Raw genomic sequence first — 15,981 nt, 5'->3', positions numbered from 1 at the left:
AAGCGATTTGTTAAAAAAAATTCGTTTGCACTACGTGATTAATCTTAAAATTGAGACGGAAAATACATCAGTTAAGAACGAATTACCATAATTTCTTACACAGGTAAACGGTGCATCCTAAAGGATAAAGCATTTTATTGCCCCGTTGTTTGCTACCTGCAACCCCAAACGTTGTTATTGTCAGCGCCTGTCAGTTATTTGAAATTCGCGCTTTCCCCGGACGTCACGTGGTACAGAACGGAGACGTGTGATTGGCGCAATTCGGTCGGCCATCTAGCGGTTCGTCATTGTATTCGTGCACATCTCCCTCCCTAAAATGGTTTCTAATTTCCCCTCCCTCCTGGTATGTCATGTCTGTGTATTCCTATCGTAGTTGTTAATTAGGATAGTCTTAACGTTAGATTTAACTTAATTTTAAGTTTAGTGTAAGAAGTCGTTTTAATAATGGAAGAATACGAATATGGGTATGTATCACTAACATTTTTTATGTAATATTTTGTTGTCTGCGTTCAGTGGTGGCGCCTGAATCACTCGAGACGAAATTGACGGAAGTTGTGGAGCTGCCATTGCAGTTCAGTAGCTTCGTACGTGGTGTTTGTTAAAGAGAATCGGGCCGGCTGTTGCGAAACGCAAGTGTGGTGGACTGTATTTTTGTTTAAATAGCATGCGAATGTTGAGAGTATCGCCCCAAGATATCATGGACGATGATGAGAAAGGGTATTTATCACGTTTTCTGTTAATTTTTTCTGTGTTTGGACGCTGATATTAGGTCACATCGTGCACACACCGACCGCATATTTGTTTTGCGGACGTAGACATCTCGCAAAATCACCGCAAACCGCCCGAATTGACTAGAGAGTATTTTTAAACGTGGTATTTCACTGTTTGGTCGTGATTTTGTGGCTGTGGTGTTGGTTTGTTCATCCACCGTTCACCGACCCCAAGCGGGATCGTTGCGAACGGTCAAGGAACGGAACCCGTTCAATCTTTTGCATAAAATGGCCTAAAATCATTCCTCCGCCGCATTTCTCTTTCATAAACATTCACATTTTAACTTTTTAATGCTTTGTAAATACTGAACATGACCGTGTTTATGATCACTTTTTCTACCTTATGTTATTATTTATAACCTTTATGATCTTATTAATATTCATATTTTTACTTAAACAATCGTACATTTCTATGCGCGGAGACCTGTAAATAATCCACATTTTGTCGCATTTCACATTGAAAAATTACGGATTAATGTGATAAATGACCTTGCTTTTCTAACGTATAAATATTTTACATATTTTATCACAAGGATTTGTACAGTTTTACTTTAAAACTACTAAACTAAATCGGAAACATTTTATGCGACTGCAACGAATGGAATTTTTTCATTTTTACATGTTTCTCCAAAAACAGCATTCACTGGTTTTTGTCCGTCATTACAAGATAGATATATATTTATTGGTTTGTTTTAATCATAATTACCGTTTGGCGTTCATTATGATAATATTAAAAGAGGCTTCTTTTATGTTATCAAAATATATTGGAAACTATTTATGATTTCAATAATGGTTTGATAATTGTCACAACAATTTGAAACTTTATGGATTTGTAATTAAGTACTTAATTATTCGTTTAAATTCGAGAAAGTGATATAACTTCAAAACAAACTATACTTTTAAAGCATTTAATGATGTAATAAAAATGTGAATTACACAATTTTTTGTATTAATTAATTTATTGTATACGGTTTTTTAATCAACAAGTCACAGCGAATTAATTTAAGCTTTTAACAGTATTTTTGATGGTTCAAAAATAAATAAAAATATTTTATTTATTACAATTTAAAATTAGTCTTCTGTAAACTCGTTGATTGAAACCTTACCACGTTTTCGGTCGTAATTTAGATTTACATTCAGGGTTTTGGAACTCCTTAAACTGAACTGGTGTCGTGTTGTTATTTGGTTTTAGCAAACTGTTTGTTGGTGGCCTGTCATGGGAGACGACACAGGACAACCTGCAGAGATACTTCACCCGATATGGAGAGGTGATCGATTGTGTTGTGATGAAGAACGCGGAATCGGGCAGGTCGAGAGGTTTTGGGTTCGTCACGTTTGCAGATCCGACAAACGTGAACGTGGTGTTGCAGAACGGTCCTCACACGCTGGACGGAAGGTAAACTTATTTATTTAAAGCTTTCTTTCTCAATAATTTATTTTTTCTAGTCTAATCTAATCGTAAAAATATAAAAATATAGCAGTATTTTTAATAGAGAAATAAGTAAACATTTCAATTATTGTAAATGAAACTTTAGAGGAAAATACTACGTTTTAAATAGATGGAAACTGTACATGCTTAATTTGTATCATTTGGAATAACCATTTTTAAATTAATAATTCGTTTAGCAACATAGTATGTGGTATAAATAAACTTAAATAGTATTTATGGATTATAAAATGTGGGTACAAGTATTAAATATTAATTTAAAAGCTAAAAGATTTTATCCCATTTAATAACTAAAAGTTTTATTAATATTAAATTAACATAAAAAAGTTTAAATAAATATTATTATACGCTATAGAAATATAGAAATGTAGAATTTATGAATGTTTACATATAGATTACCACCTGTTCTATTATTATATTTTTACGTTAAAAATATAAATAATTTGATATTTTTTCAGTTTTAAAATTGAGAATTTGAGAATATTATTATTGATAATTAACACTACTAATTATATTGATTTCGTCCTCTGATAATTAAATTAAAATCGGTTGAGAAGTTTTATATTCCCCTCAAATTCATTAGAAAGCCTTAAAAATTAGTAATTGTTACAAAAATATAAATATTAATTAAAATCTATTAAATTCACATGCAGTCATCCAAAATAAAATAACACTGATACATGTTTTCAAAATATATACAGTACGAAAAGAGATTTATCCATCCGAATCCTGAAAAAGACATCATGTAAAACATAGGCAGTAAGTCTCCCATTATAGGATAAATTTCTACTATCTCTGTCATACATGATATCTCTCTCTAAACTCACATGGGTCAAACGTTATTCCTTCTGCAACCCCAAACGTTGTTATTGTCGGCGCCTGTCAATTATTTGAAATTCGCGCCCTCCCCGGACGTCACGTGATACAAAACGGAGATGTGTGATTGGCGCAATTCGGATGGCCATCTGCCATATATATATAATTTAATTTTAATTAAGAAACTAAATAAATTAAATATAAAAATAAAGATATAATTCAAGAAATTATTAAATTATACACCATAAATACCTGATACCTAACTTCAAAATAAAAAACTAAAATATAAATAAATAAAACGCAAGAAGACTGATACATGTTTTCAAAATAAAAATGCATAATTTATTTTTATTTTTTTTTTGTAACTGTGTCATTTAAATAAAGTTTAAAAATATATATTTTTTTAATTTATTTTGTATTTTATCAATATTTTCTTAAATTATATATTTTAAAAAATACATGAATAATAGTGGGTGTGATTGTTATTCAAATTTTATTACCTACTGTTAGTCATGATTTTTAAATTGGCATTGTTATTTTAGCAACATTCTATGAAAGGTTACTTCGATTGTCAGTAAAAAACAAATTATCAACTATATATTCTAATAAATTCCGATTGCACTTATTGAAAACATATTTTTATTCTAGGACGATTGACCCAAAACCATGTAATCCCAGAACATTACAGAAGCCGAAAAAAGGCGGAGGCTATCCCAAAGTATTTTTGGGAGGATTGCCTTCTAATGTGACTGAAACAGACTTAAGAAGTTTCTTTACCAGATTCGGAAAAGTTATGGAGGTTGTCATTATGTACGATCAAGAAAAGAAAAAGTCTAGAGGTAATACAACGTCGTAACCACATCATGAATTCAAAGTTATTTATTGAGAAAATTTCAGGTTTTGGATTCTTATCATTTGAAGACGAGGAAGCAGTTGACAGATGCGTATCAGAACATTTCGTTAATTTAAACGGCAAACAGGTATTCAGCTCTTTAATTGACATCAAAAACATTTACGTTAAACGAGTACCATTATTTTTAAGGTTGAGATAAAGAAAGCGGAACCACGCGACGGCAGCGGCGGTAACAAGATGGGCGGGGCCGACCCATCGTCCGCATGGGGTCCCCCCCAGCCACCCATGGGCATGATGCAGGGACCGAACGGACAGATGGGCGGACCGCCAATGAACCTTGGAGCGCCGATGGGCCCGAACATGATGCAAAGCTACCAGGGATGGGGAACGTCGCCGCAGCAGCAAAGCTACGCTGGCTACGGCACGCCATCTGGTCCTGGTTCGTATCAGGGATGGGGTGCGCCGCCGGCGCCCCAGGGTCCGCCGCCGCAGTGGGGCAACAACTACGGCGGGCCGCCGCAGCAGCAAGGATACGGGTCCTATGGTGAGTGTTTGGGTTATGTCGAGCAGTGATTCTCTTTTTTATTGGTTTTCTATCGATTTTTCGGCATTTTTTTCTAATCTTTTCTTTAATTTTTGTATGATTTTTCGAACGCAAACATTAAATGATGGAAAAGGTGTTTGATTATAGTGTAATTTTTATTGTGTATATTTGTTTTCAACATATCTACTTCAGTAGTTTTATTGAACATTAATTATATAATTTTTATACGTATTGTGTTGTATGAAATAGGATTTTACCATCAGTGAACAGTAAACAATCAAATTCTGACAAACATGTAAATATTGATATAAAAAGTGTGTTTTTTAAATATCTTACACAATAATATTTGAAATGTTAATGTGAGATATAGTTTAAAAACGTTTATAATGAAAAAAATAGTTGACATATTTTGTGTGTCTACAGGTTTATAAAAATTGTAGTTATAAAGACTGAAATATCTCATTGCAGGACTGAATTATGATTATACAGATGATGTTGCAATTTGTGTTATGTTAAAATTATAAACAAGACTGATTTTTTTTAAATGTTATTTATTATTAATTTAAAAAATTTTCGTCATACATAGTAGTTTTAAATTTTCTCATTCGTTTCTCAATGTTTTTTAAGCTCAAAATAATTTTTTCTATTTATTTACATTGTAAAATACATAATCTTATTTATAATTCACAGATTGTAATTGCGTTATAATTGTAATTTTGACGTTTTTGTAAACATTATTTGTGAGAATGGTTGGTTATATGTATATGTAAATTATATAATGGTTACTGTTCCATAAGCAAAAAATATAAAATTTTGTTGCGTAATATACTTTGTAGTTTTCTTCATATTTTCATATTTGCCTTATACTACACATTTAATACTTTTAAAGAAATAAGTAGGGTCTAATAATCAATCATTATTTAATTAACTTTATAAAAAAGGATTTTATAACGTTTATGATCAGTATCTTAATATAAAACACGATAGTTGAAGAGCGTGTATGCAAAACAAAACAATTCAATTTTTTACATGAAATGCACTATTTTTCCTGGATATATCAAATTCTTTCCAGTATCATTTAAATGAGATGTATTTATTGTACTTAAATCTATGTGGATATATCCATAGTTAAGTTGAAATCAGATATGTCCAAAATTAAAATAGTTTTCAGTGTATCAGGTAATAACAAAGGGATGCGGTTGTAAATATATGTATAAATATTTGTCAAAAATTACTTTTTCATAATTAATAAAAATAAGGTCAAACATATTAAAATTTAAATTAGAATTATCCATTTATTTTTTACGGTTTCATCAGTTTACTATTTTTTTTTAAATATAATACAAAATATTACGTTTGCGACTGGTTTTCGTATTTACTATGTCTACCGTCATAGTTTTGCATGAATGTTGTTCATAATTTAAATTAATAGAATTAATATTTAAGATATTTTTATAGAAAAGGAACATTTGGAAGTGTAAATACGAGTACATAATTAATTCAAAACGATCAATCCACATATTTCGTAACAGTTCTACGAGGCACAAACTACTGTATATATATAACATCTTGTTTTGTCCGCTTCATTCCTAGTCTCAATGTTTCGAATCTGGTGTCATTGGATGTTAGTTAGTAGCTGTATGTTAATTAAGCTGTTCAGTAGAAACAGGTAATTTATATGACTATTAGTTCTGTCTGATGTAGGTCCGAACGCGGGCAGCGGAGCTGCTAGCTGGAACAGCTGGAACATGCCGCAGAACAGCGGCTCGACGGGACCCTCAGGTAAGCATTTCTATAGAAACTCGTTGTCAAGGTCATTTTAAAACTGAGTGTGACTCTATTCGCTGACAGGGTATATTACAGGGGATATGTACTCGAGGCAGCAGTCTGGGCCCGGCGGCACCGCCACACCCAGCGCCGCCCCAAACATGTCCTCCAACAGCGGCAGCTCGAAGCCCGGCTCTGATTACTCGAACTATGCGGGCTACGGATCCTACTCCGCGGACGCGTCCGCATACGGGCCGCCACGATCTTACGGAAGCGACGCCGGATCGCAAGTGGGAGGCTACTCGTCGCAACCCCCGAATGCAGGTGCTAAACATTTCAATGATTATAAAGAATGGCCAAGTTCTTGACAACCTTTTGATAATCGTAATCTATGTGCTGGCAATGCGACGCCCGCCCACATCGCCACGCCCAACGTTCGTCTCTATATTTCGGCATACGCGACCGCCGCCTCCACCAAAAGGGGGGGCGGCGGAGGCGCGTGCGGCGACGAACGCGGGGCGGGCCTCGCATTCAAGCATCCCAACAACAATTTAAATAACATGGGTATGTGTTGTAACAGTTGGAAACGTGTTGGCTTGATAAGTGTGAGAAGAGCAGCCGGAGTGGTTACATCGGTACTCAATTATTCTGATTAGACAGACATATGAGTTGCCGTCTCTCTAATGGTCTCTAGTTGGGGGCGTCCGTCGTCGTCCGTATGCATTTCCACGGCCCGTTGTCGTTCTGTTGCCACTCGATATACCCTCGTATCCATGGTGGCCGCCCGTCTGCAATACGCGGACACTATCTATATATCCCCCCTTTTTTGTTTTTTTTATTAGTTTTTTCCTCGCAGAACCGGACCGCGAAATGTCACTCATTCCGTTTGCTTGCCCCCTCAAGTTTGCGTTGGTTTCGACACGTACACGTAATGTTTATTAAATTTATTATGTAATTGTGTTTATATTGTATTGAATTCTTGATAATCAGACTATAGTTTTTGCTCCGTGTCGAAATCAGTGCGCGTCGAAAAATTAATTTATTTACAAAACTTATAACAAAAAATCCAGTGACTACGCGGTCCAGTGGACTTTTCGCGGTCCGATCTACGTCTTATTATATATATCTATATTTTTCGTAAATATTTGGCATCATTGATCTTTATCTATGTGAAAAAAATTGTATTAATTAGAATTCTAACATTTGAAATACTACAGACAGACAGAAATGTTGACTAATTTTAAGCACCCCGCTCAAGTTGTTAACTTATAATGATATATATAAAATTAGTGTAAATTGAAGTTTTACCTCATATCTATTCGGAAGTTGGATTGTTTGTCTGGCACTGTCCTAGTACTACTATTATTTTTACACTGAACATGTGATTCCTACTCTTAGTAAGTAAGTATTCTTTTAAACGTTAAGTTAAATTGCATTTAAACTAGTTATTATAATTGTTTCGTATTGTTAATTTTAATTTTACACGTAGTCCTTTTTGATATCTGATGATTTTTTTTTATGTAAGTTCGTTGTTCTCTAGTCTGTTTAATTGTTATACTGGATAAGAAATTGATGTATTAATTGTTGTACATATACTATATAAATGTATTTTTATCTAAGTTATATACGGATAAATTGAACTTTGCCGACAGACAATCTAATCGATTTTTACGAGTAATAAGGAATTGTTAATTATGTTAAGACCACTATTTAATAACTATTAAGATTGATTAATTTATATAAGTGAACTTACGCAATTAACTGAGTAGTGCACAACCACCGATTAGGTAGTTTAGGATTACATTAAGATCTGGCTGTACTGTAGTATGCTTAAGATAGTGTTTTTATCTTATTTATCCATTTTTTTTTAATTTAGTTATACTTTGTTGTTTGAAATCACACACACTCACATGTCCTCCACTTTCCACTGCTTTTTTATATATATACATATTCGTCGGAATGGAGGTCGACTATTGAACTGACTCGAATTTATTCAATTCCTTTTGTATCTTGTACATTTTATTAATTATACACGTGTACATTATAATTTTTATCTAATTACCTATAAAAAAAATAACTAAACATATTTTTACACATATTTATTCTTATTATATTACAATATAATAACGGTTCATATTATTTTTAGTCTCAATTCAAAAGACTTTATAATCTAAACCATCAGTGTCCTGAATTATTAGCTTAAGGTGTACATTAAGTTGAGTGGTTGTGATCTATAAAGAATTATAAAAATTAATAATAGAATTGAATTGATTGAAAATTTTTACGTGTAGCTATTAATTTCCGATGCTCTAAGCACTGCGCCGGTTTGCCTAAAAACCTCAAGTGGCTACCAAAAATCTATAATGTATATCTACTAGATAAGCAGAGTAACTTATTATGACTGGTGATTTAATTATATTAATTAGGAAAAGTAAAATTCTGTCTGTCTGGGCCTCATGTGTCTATCTAATCATTAGTAATTGGTGTTGTATTCTATGGCATACTATTATTTTTTTTAACTTCAGTGTGACAATCTATATTAAGCAATGTTTAAAATAGTAATTTAGACGTAAAGAATCTGTTGTTTTCTAGTTTTAATTCTAAATATATCTTTCGGTTGACACAGACCAATATTAGAGGTTAACAAAAATTCGGTCTTTAATTAGATTATATAGTGGGTAAATTTTAATATATGCAGGGAGACAATGCGTCCTTTTGTTACAACTGGGTCCTTTGCTGTTCAACACGCAAACGCCGCGTAATTTGGGACGCGTTCACTTTAAACATCACTCGATATTAATTTAGTTGTGGCGCTTCCAAGTTGCGTGGTCGTATCTTAAAAAATAAAATTTCGGACCTGTGTGGAACAATTGGAAGAAATTGTCAGTAGTAGACACGGTATATCCACACCCTGTATTATGTAAATAAACATAATATATTCCCTTTCTATGTGGTGGGGGAGTTACTGTAAATACACACGACACATTTAATTATTCTTACCTGAATCGTCTACACAATATCGCACAGAACATACTTAAGAAGACAAACTGACAACACACGTAAGCTCTAGATGGAACACTGGACTGTGGAACGTAGACATAAGACATACCTAACACACCGAAAATTGTAAAATCAAAACTAACCAGCCACTGCTAAGTTATATTATTAATTATACTTCGTATTTAGATAAGGAACTGTTGTATATTTCTACGGTACAGTTTTCCATCAGTTGAGGCATTTTCCGCGTAAAATTTTATGTAAGTTTGTGTTTAACAATTTCGTATTGAGGCGAGCTTTCGTAGTGCTACGGGGCAATTAAAATAATTCGTTATGTCGAGATACACAGAGTGTGCAGACTTGTCGATCTTTCTAATTCCTTAAATCATATTGAGTAGTTACAAGTTGGGGCGTGTTATTAAAATATTATTCCTGATGTGTATATGTAGATGATTCTATTTCAAAAGGAAAAAATATACAAGTATGATAATATTTGACGTTCACTGTACACACGAATATATTAATATACATTTACGCCGATAAATAGGTATTATTTAAAGTAGTCTTAGACTTTACATTAATACACTAATACAAAATAAATCTACAAATTAATATAGATTATTTATAAATTATATTTTATATTACAATATTACTGATACTAGTTAATTGAATTGTTAGTGTAATTATAAATTTAAAATAGAGGAGTAAAATTTAGAACAATTTGACTGATGTACAGATACAGGATAAGTTTTAAATTTAAAGATTATACAATAAAAAACATATACCTAACTGATAGGGCCTTTATGATAGTGCAATTCCTCAAGTGGTTTTAATCTAGCGAAATAGTTCTTTATGTAAGATGTTCTCATAATTTTAGAATAATTTAAATTACTAGAGTATACTCTAGCCAGCGACTTTATGAAGTATTTTTTGCTCAAAGATATTATTTTGTATTATGTTAAATATAGGATATCCTATGTCAGCCGACAAAATCTCTATTAAAGAAAAATTGTATATTCAATATATGAGTGTGACTTGTAAGTGTGTTAAATTGTTTTGTAATTCTTAAGTCTGAGATAGTTATTTGACAAAACGTGTTAATTAATAGTTAAGTAACCGTTATATTCACATAACTTGTCCCTCCTTTAACTTCCTCATTGTCCCTTTTCTAATGTTATCCTCTACCACTGTAAATCTGTTCAGCTTCATAGGTAAATATTTGTACTGTTCTGATTCTTGAGTCAAACAAACCTGTTAAGTATTGTAAAGGTTGTCGAGGTCATTAGTAGTAATTGTTATATATATATACCGAGACCTGGTTTTAAATAATATCTGTTTTAAGAAGTATATATATATATATATAGTAGTGCATTTGTATTGGGGTAGTTATGATATTTGAATATATTTAGCCTGAATTAAGATGTCTATTAGTTTATCAAAATACTTACAAAATGTACCTATTATCATTATCGTTTATGATAATGAACAAAATATAATATGAAAAAGTTTACATGTGCATTTTCCCTCGATACCTCCCTTCTAAATAACCCTTATCGGTTTTGTTTTGTCACGTTTCAAACTTTGGAATTCATTCAAATTTTTATTCCGACTCGATTATAATTGAAAATGTAACATCAAAAAGAGTTCAATATATGCATGCACAGGGATTTTTTAAATATTTAGATTTGTTTTAGTTTATTTTTATTATTTATTATGAGGAAGCAATGAGTCTTGGAAATGTTAAATTTCTACGATCAAATTCATTAAAATGATTTAATGAAATTTTACATTTCTCTCAATTGTTTTGTGTAGTAATTAATAAACACAACTTTTAAAACAAATCTCTAATATTTTAATTCTTTAAAAGTCATTATAAGGATATTAAATAATATTTCTCTATATTATAATCTATAATGGCTTTTGAAGAGAATATTTACATATACAGTCAGTTTTTTAGTCATGCTGAAGATTAATTGAATCAATTTTTTTCGCAGTATCAAATATTATATTATTATTGTGCCATTGAGCACATAACACCATTTACTTATGTTATTTACAAGTTTGCCAAACTAGTTTTGCTTCGTATTCATTTGCAATTATACATTGTAATAGTTTTGTAATAAATCGAGGTAAGTTACGTCAATTACAATTTTATTTTAAGTAACAAAAAGGAACATACAAAAATCACTTTCACTTAACAAACTTGTAATTTAATAATATTTAGATCGTCGTTATATTTTAGTTTTATTAAAGTGTATTATTAGTAGTATTTTTGTGAAAATTAATTTAACTTTTGCTAAAATATAATTTTTTCAATTGTTTTAGGATACCTTGTACAACTAGAATGACGACACGGTCGACATCATCGAATTTTAGTGCGCGAATTTGTTAGAACCAATTGTTTTTAATATAATTTTAAAATAGTAGTAGATGTTTTTGTGTTTGCGTCCCTTTTGTACTTTTCAGATTTCGTATTTAAAATGCAAACAGATACAAAGCAAAACTAAGCTCTTGGTAACATGTTATCATTTTTATGGCACGTTTTTGTTTTATTATAATTTTATTTGTAAAGTTTTAATTTTCCGGAATATAAAGATATATATTTACATATTCTGAAAGTTGGAAGTTATGGATTTACTTTTCAGAACTTGCTAGTTTCCCTAATTATTCATTATGAGAATAAAATCACATGGTTTTAGATTTTCCCTATTTGTTAATTATTCAGTTTCTCTGAATTCTATTGATTCCCACGGTCCATATATTTTATTCTGAAATTATCCATAAATAATAAGTAACGATTCCTTCCCTGGTACGATAATTGCACAAGACAGTAAGTAAAATTTTAATATTCCTAACCTAAACTGCAACTAACCTTGGTGGGTACACATTTTATTTATTTATTTATTTATTTATTTATATACTAGTATTAAGATTACATAATGTTTTTAAACAGATTTATTTCAATGTTAACCTAATATAACTGTACGGAAGTTTTAAAGAAAAAACGTGAAAAATTAAAAAAAAATTAATATAGGTAAGTTACATTCTTCATAAACGTTATCAATTATTTATTTTAAACTATCTTGAAATAGGAAAGTAATTTAATAATGACCGATCCCACTGCGCTCTCGGAACCATGTGAATGTAGTAATTTAGAGTTTTTGAATGTATTCTCCCGTAGGTGACTATTCGGGATCTGGCGGCGATTCATATGCAGGAGGCCCCCAAAGAGGCACCGGGTACAGTACAGCTTCACAATCATTCCACCCGTACAGACGATAACAGACATGATTATTTTACCACTAGTTTATATATGTGCCTAATGCAAAATTTATTATAAGCACCTCAAGTCGCATTTAAGGCATCATAAAAAATTGTTAGTGATATGAGAATTGTATGATTGCATAATGTATTTATTTTAATATATACACATCTTTTATTGAAGAATTTATTTAATTTTTATTTCTATAAGGCAAATAATTTTTTAAATATAGTGTATAAGGCCTTACTAATAAATATAGTTTCGTAAAAGTTGTTTTATTTATAACAAATCCAATTACATAAATAGAACAAAAACGTGCCGGAAAAGTGATATGAAAATCGCCTTCATTTTTTAATATGCATGCATTTTTTCTAGCATTTGCCGTAAGCTCACTGAGACGGAATGGATATACCACAACTTCACAGTCATTTCATCCTTATAGACGTTAAAAGAAATTCATTTACATAAGTGCCTAATGATAAAGAATAAGTATCTTAAATTCCATTTAAAGGTATACAATAATAAATTTCTTGTGTCGTAGGTAAGTCACTTTGTTTTTATTGCTGAACTAGGATAGTTTAATTTTATTATATTTACTATTGTAAATAAAGATCATTTTGTATATACGTTTTGCTGTTTTATTTATACGATACAATTGAGTATAATATTAGTATTCTTAATTTAATATTGTTAGTAAAAAAAGTGTGTATTTATTTATAAAACAAAATCTCCACAATATACAAACTTATAATGGAAATGTTTATTCCTTTTAAATACAAACAAAGCCTATTTGTATTTAAAAAGATTTCTACTTCCTTGTTTAATATTGTAGTTTTTTAATTAGATCCTCAAAACTAATATTATGTTATATAATCTATTTTTAATATAGATAAGTAAAATAATATGTTTTAAGAGATAAGTATGGGAAAGCATACATATCTACACTTATTTTTCATACGATATAACGAATTTAATATCACTGATGAATAATTTAGTCGCCTTTCTATCGAAATATGTTCATCTCGATAGGGATTATCCTTCAGTCTGAGTTTAATGCAATCAATTGAAAGACATACCGTTAAGTTGTAGAATGGAAAAAAATAGTATGTGTTTTGTATTTAAATTACACAAAAATGTGTAAAATACAGTAAAGTAGTCTCATAAAAACTAAATTTTGTTGACAAAAAATTAATAAATTTCGAAATTATAGAAAAGGGGCTTACAATTGAAATATGTTGTATTAAATGAAGGATGAAGAAAATTTTGTTTGTGAATAAAATATATTAATAATAGGGAACACTATTTTTTATAATATTCATTAAAAAATGAGCATCAAAAACGTAAGAAGTACTTACCAATAAAAATATCCAAATGAGTCACACTGCTTGGCAACTGATGAGTGAAGAAAATTTTACAACTTTCTTGAAAACTCTTCTTTTTTCTTTATAAAGCGCCATAGAAGTATTATCCCATATTTTTTCAATACTAAAGAAATTTTTACAATACAGTTATAAAAACTAAATTTGATTTTAAGCCATCTACACCGTGTTATTCGTGAACATAATATAGTTTCAAACATTAGAGAGTAGTGGTTCGGAAGATTTAAAAAAAAATTGATTCAGCATCACTGAATTGCTTACATTAATAGGTCACGTACGACTTGGAAATGAATACGTAATTATTATTTTAAGTGGAAGTTCGATTTAATACACAGTGTCACCCATTTGAAAGTGGGATGCCTCAAAAAAATTGTATCTTTTGTCCGATTTTAACAATTATAAAGCATGGGAATATGTACTTATAGATAAAATTAACCAAAATCTACTTTTTTCAGTTTTGAGTAAATGTAAATAAATACACGAATTTTTACAAACGCATGTCTGCGCCCCTCTTACTTGAGGACCCAGTATCAGTGATACAACTAAATTGTCAACAATTTTTTTTTATAATTTATAACGCACATAATAATGAGCAGATCCTGAAGCGAAGTATGGATATTGGTTAAGTCGGATTCCATCAATAGCACCTACTTAGATGAAAATGATTTTATAGACATAATACTTTAAAATAGAATATAAGTTAATATTTAAACAAAGATAGAAGGGTAGTATGTTATAAAACTGGCATTTGAACAAGCTATACAAATTTAAACGTGCGCCTTCGTCTTCTTTTCGTCAATTAAGTCAATCTTGAATCTTGTTTCAATGGTAAAGGAGTTGAGGCGTGCCTCTAGTTAATACCGACACAAACAAAGTGCCTGGTGGATTCAATTGTGGATTTTTTATACTGCTCCTCTCATTTATTACGATATGGCGTCAACCAGTATTAATTTATTAACGAAATGTCGTTGATGCAGTAGATTTTTTATTAAATAAAGTTTTTATTAAATAAAGTTTAAATTACTGTGTCAAAATGTTTGTTGTTAAATGATTAAACCGACATTTCTTAATTTGAATACTTTAACAAATACGGGAAACGGATTAACTATATCTTGGGACGATAAATTTTATTGGTAAACGTGAAATACAGTAATAAACAAATTATTCTGTTGGCCATGTCTTTTATTTTCAAAAGGTAGTGAAGACTTTTGATATAAAAGAGATTTTTGTGAGAAATGTACTGATCATTCGAATTGTATGTTGTTCATTATGCGAAAACAAAAATACTACGAATTGATCGCCCTTTTTTAGATTTACTTTTACCAGGAAAACCATAGGGTATCGTAATGAGTGGTGTATGGAACGTCAACAGTGGATAAGGAATGGACTCACATTGTGTTTAGAGATGAAACACGCTTTTGCTTGGATATGCACGATGGTCATGTGTTAGTAAGACGGCGACGTGGAGAAAGACGTGATCCTCGCTTTGCTGTAGAAAATCATATTCATAACACTATGGGTTTAATGGTATGGGGTACTATTGCTTATGACAGCAGGTCACCTTTAGTTTTCATTAGTGATAATATGACATCCCAATGATATGTGGAGGATGTTTCATTCTTAAGAAGAGATCTTGGAGTAATTTTTCAGCAAGATAATCCCCATCTACATATTGCCAGGAATACATTAAATTTCCTAGAAGCCTCCCATGTGAATTTACTGCCTAGGCCACTAAGATGTCAGATTCAGTTCGTGTGGGGTGAAATGAAGTGTCTTAATCAAAGCTTCTAACAATTTATGATATAAAATTTTTAATTTTTTAATCAATTATTATTCTGAAATAGGTTAATATTTTTTAAAAAAAAATTGAATAAATCAATTATATCTAGGTGTTGCGTTTTTTTTGCACGCAGTATATATATATATATATATATATATATATATATATATATATATATAATGTAAAATTAAAGTGTTCCAATATAAATTTGTAGTTGATTCCATTTGAAGTGCCGACACTTTGCTGATGACGCAGTATTGTAGCCGTAAGAGTCACGTATCAAAATCGGAATATAGGACCATTCTTTATAAGGCCATATATTCACAAGTTATTGACCTTTGAATATAAATTTCTTGTTGAATTACG

The 15,981-nt window shown here is 30.9% G+C and overlaps 1 protein-coding gene across 9 annotated transcripts; it reads left to right on the top strand.

The window, feature by feature from the left end:
- The first annotated feature begins 343 nt into the window (after window positions 1-343).
- LOC109596323 (heterogeneous nuclear ribonucleoprotein 27C) lies at window positions 344-13,084 on the top strand. Of its 9 annotated transcripts, none has more exons than XM_049964497.1 (9): window positions 386-464; window positions 514-717; window positions 1,963-2,166; window positions 3,682-3,872; window positions 3,931-4,013; window positions 4,076-4,430; window positions 6,120-6,212; window positions 6,282-6,521; window positions 12,376-12,641. In XM_049964497.1, the coding sequence occupies exons 2-9, from the start codon at window positions 665-667 to the stop codon at window positions 12,474-12,476; spliced, it is 1,320 nt and encodes a 439-aa protein (XP_049820454.1). In that variant the 5' UTR covers window positions 386-464; window positions 514-664; the 3' UTR covers window positions 12,477-12,641. The 9 variants fall into 9 exon arrangements, with proteins under 9 accessions (XP_049820460.1, XP_049820454.1, XP_049820455.1 ...); XM_049964501.1 differs by lacking the exons at window positions 386-464; window positions 12,376-12,641 and adding exons at window positions 12,832-12,945; window positions 12,998-13,084 and having other exon boundaries at window positions 549-717; XM_049964503.1 differs by lacking the exon at window positions 514-717 and having other exon boundaries at window positions 344-464.
- The last annotated feature ends 2,897 nt before the right edge of the window (window positions 13,085-15,981 follow it).

The sequence above is a fragment of the Aethina tumida genome, chromosome 3 (assembly GCF_024364675.1).
Source record: "Aethina tumida isolate Nest 87 chromosome 3, icAetTumi1.1, whole genome shotgun sequence".
NCBI lineage: Eukaryota > Metazoa > Arthropoda > Insecta > Coleoptera > Nitidulidae > Aethina > Aethina tumida.
Note: the sequence above shows the minus strand (reverse complement) of the source record. Positions and strands in the feature narration are given on the sequence as shown.

Bases quoted from the DNA above. Each gene is read 5' to 3' on its own strand.
- LOC109596323 (XM_049964497.1), top strand. From the start codon at position 665: ATGCGAATGTTGAGAGTATCGCCCCAAGATATCATGGACGATGATGAG. The intron at 718-1,962 runs GTATTTATCACG...ATTTGGTTTTAG, and splicing joins ATGGACGATGATGAGAAAGG to CAAACTGTTTGTTGGTGGCC. The intron at 6,522-12,375 runs GTGCTAAACATT...ATTCTCCCGTAG, and splicing joins GTCGCAACCCCCGAATGCAG to GTGACTATTCGGGATCTGGC.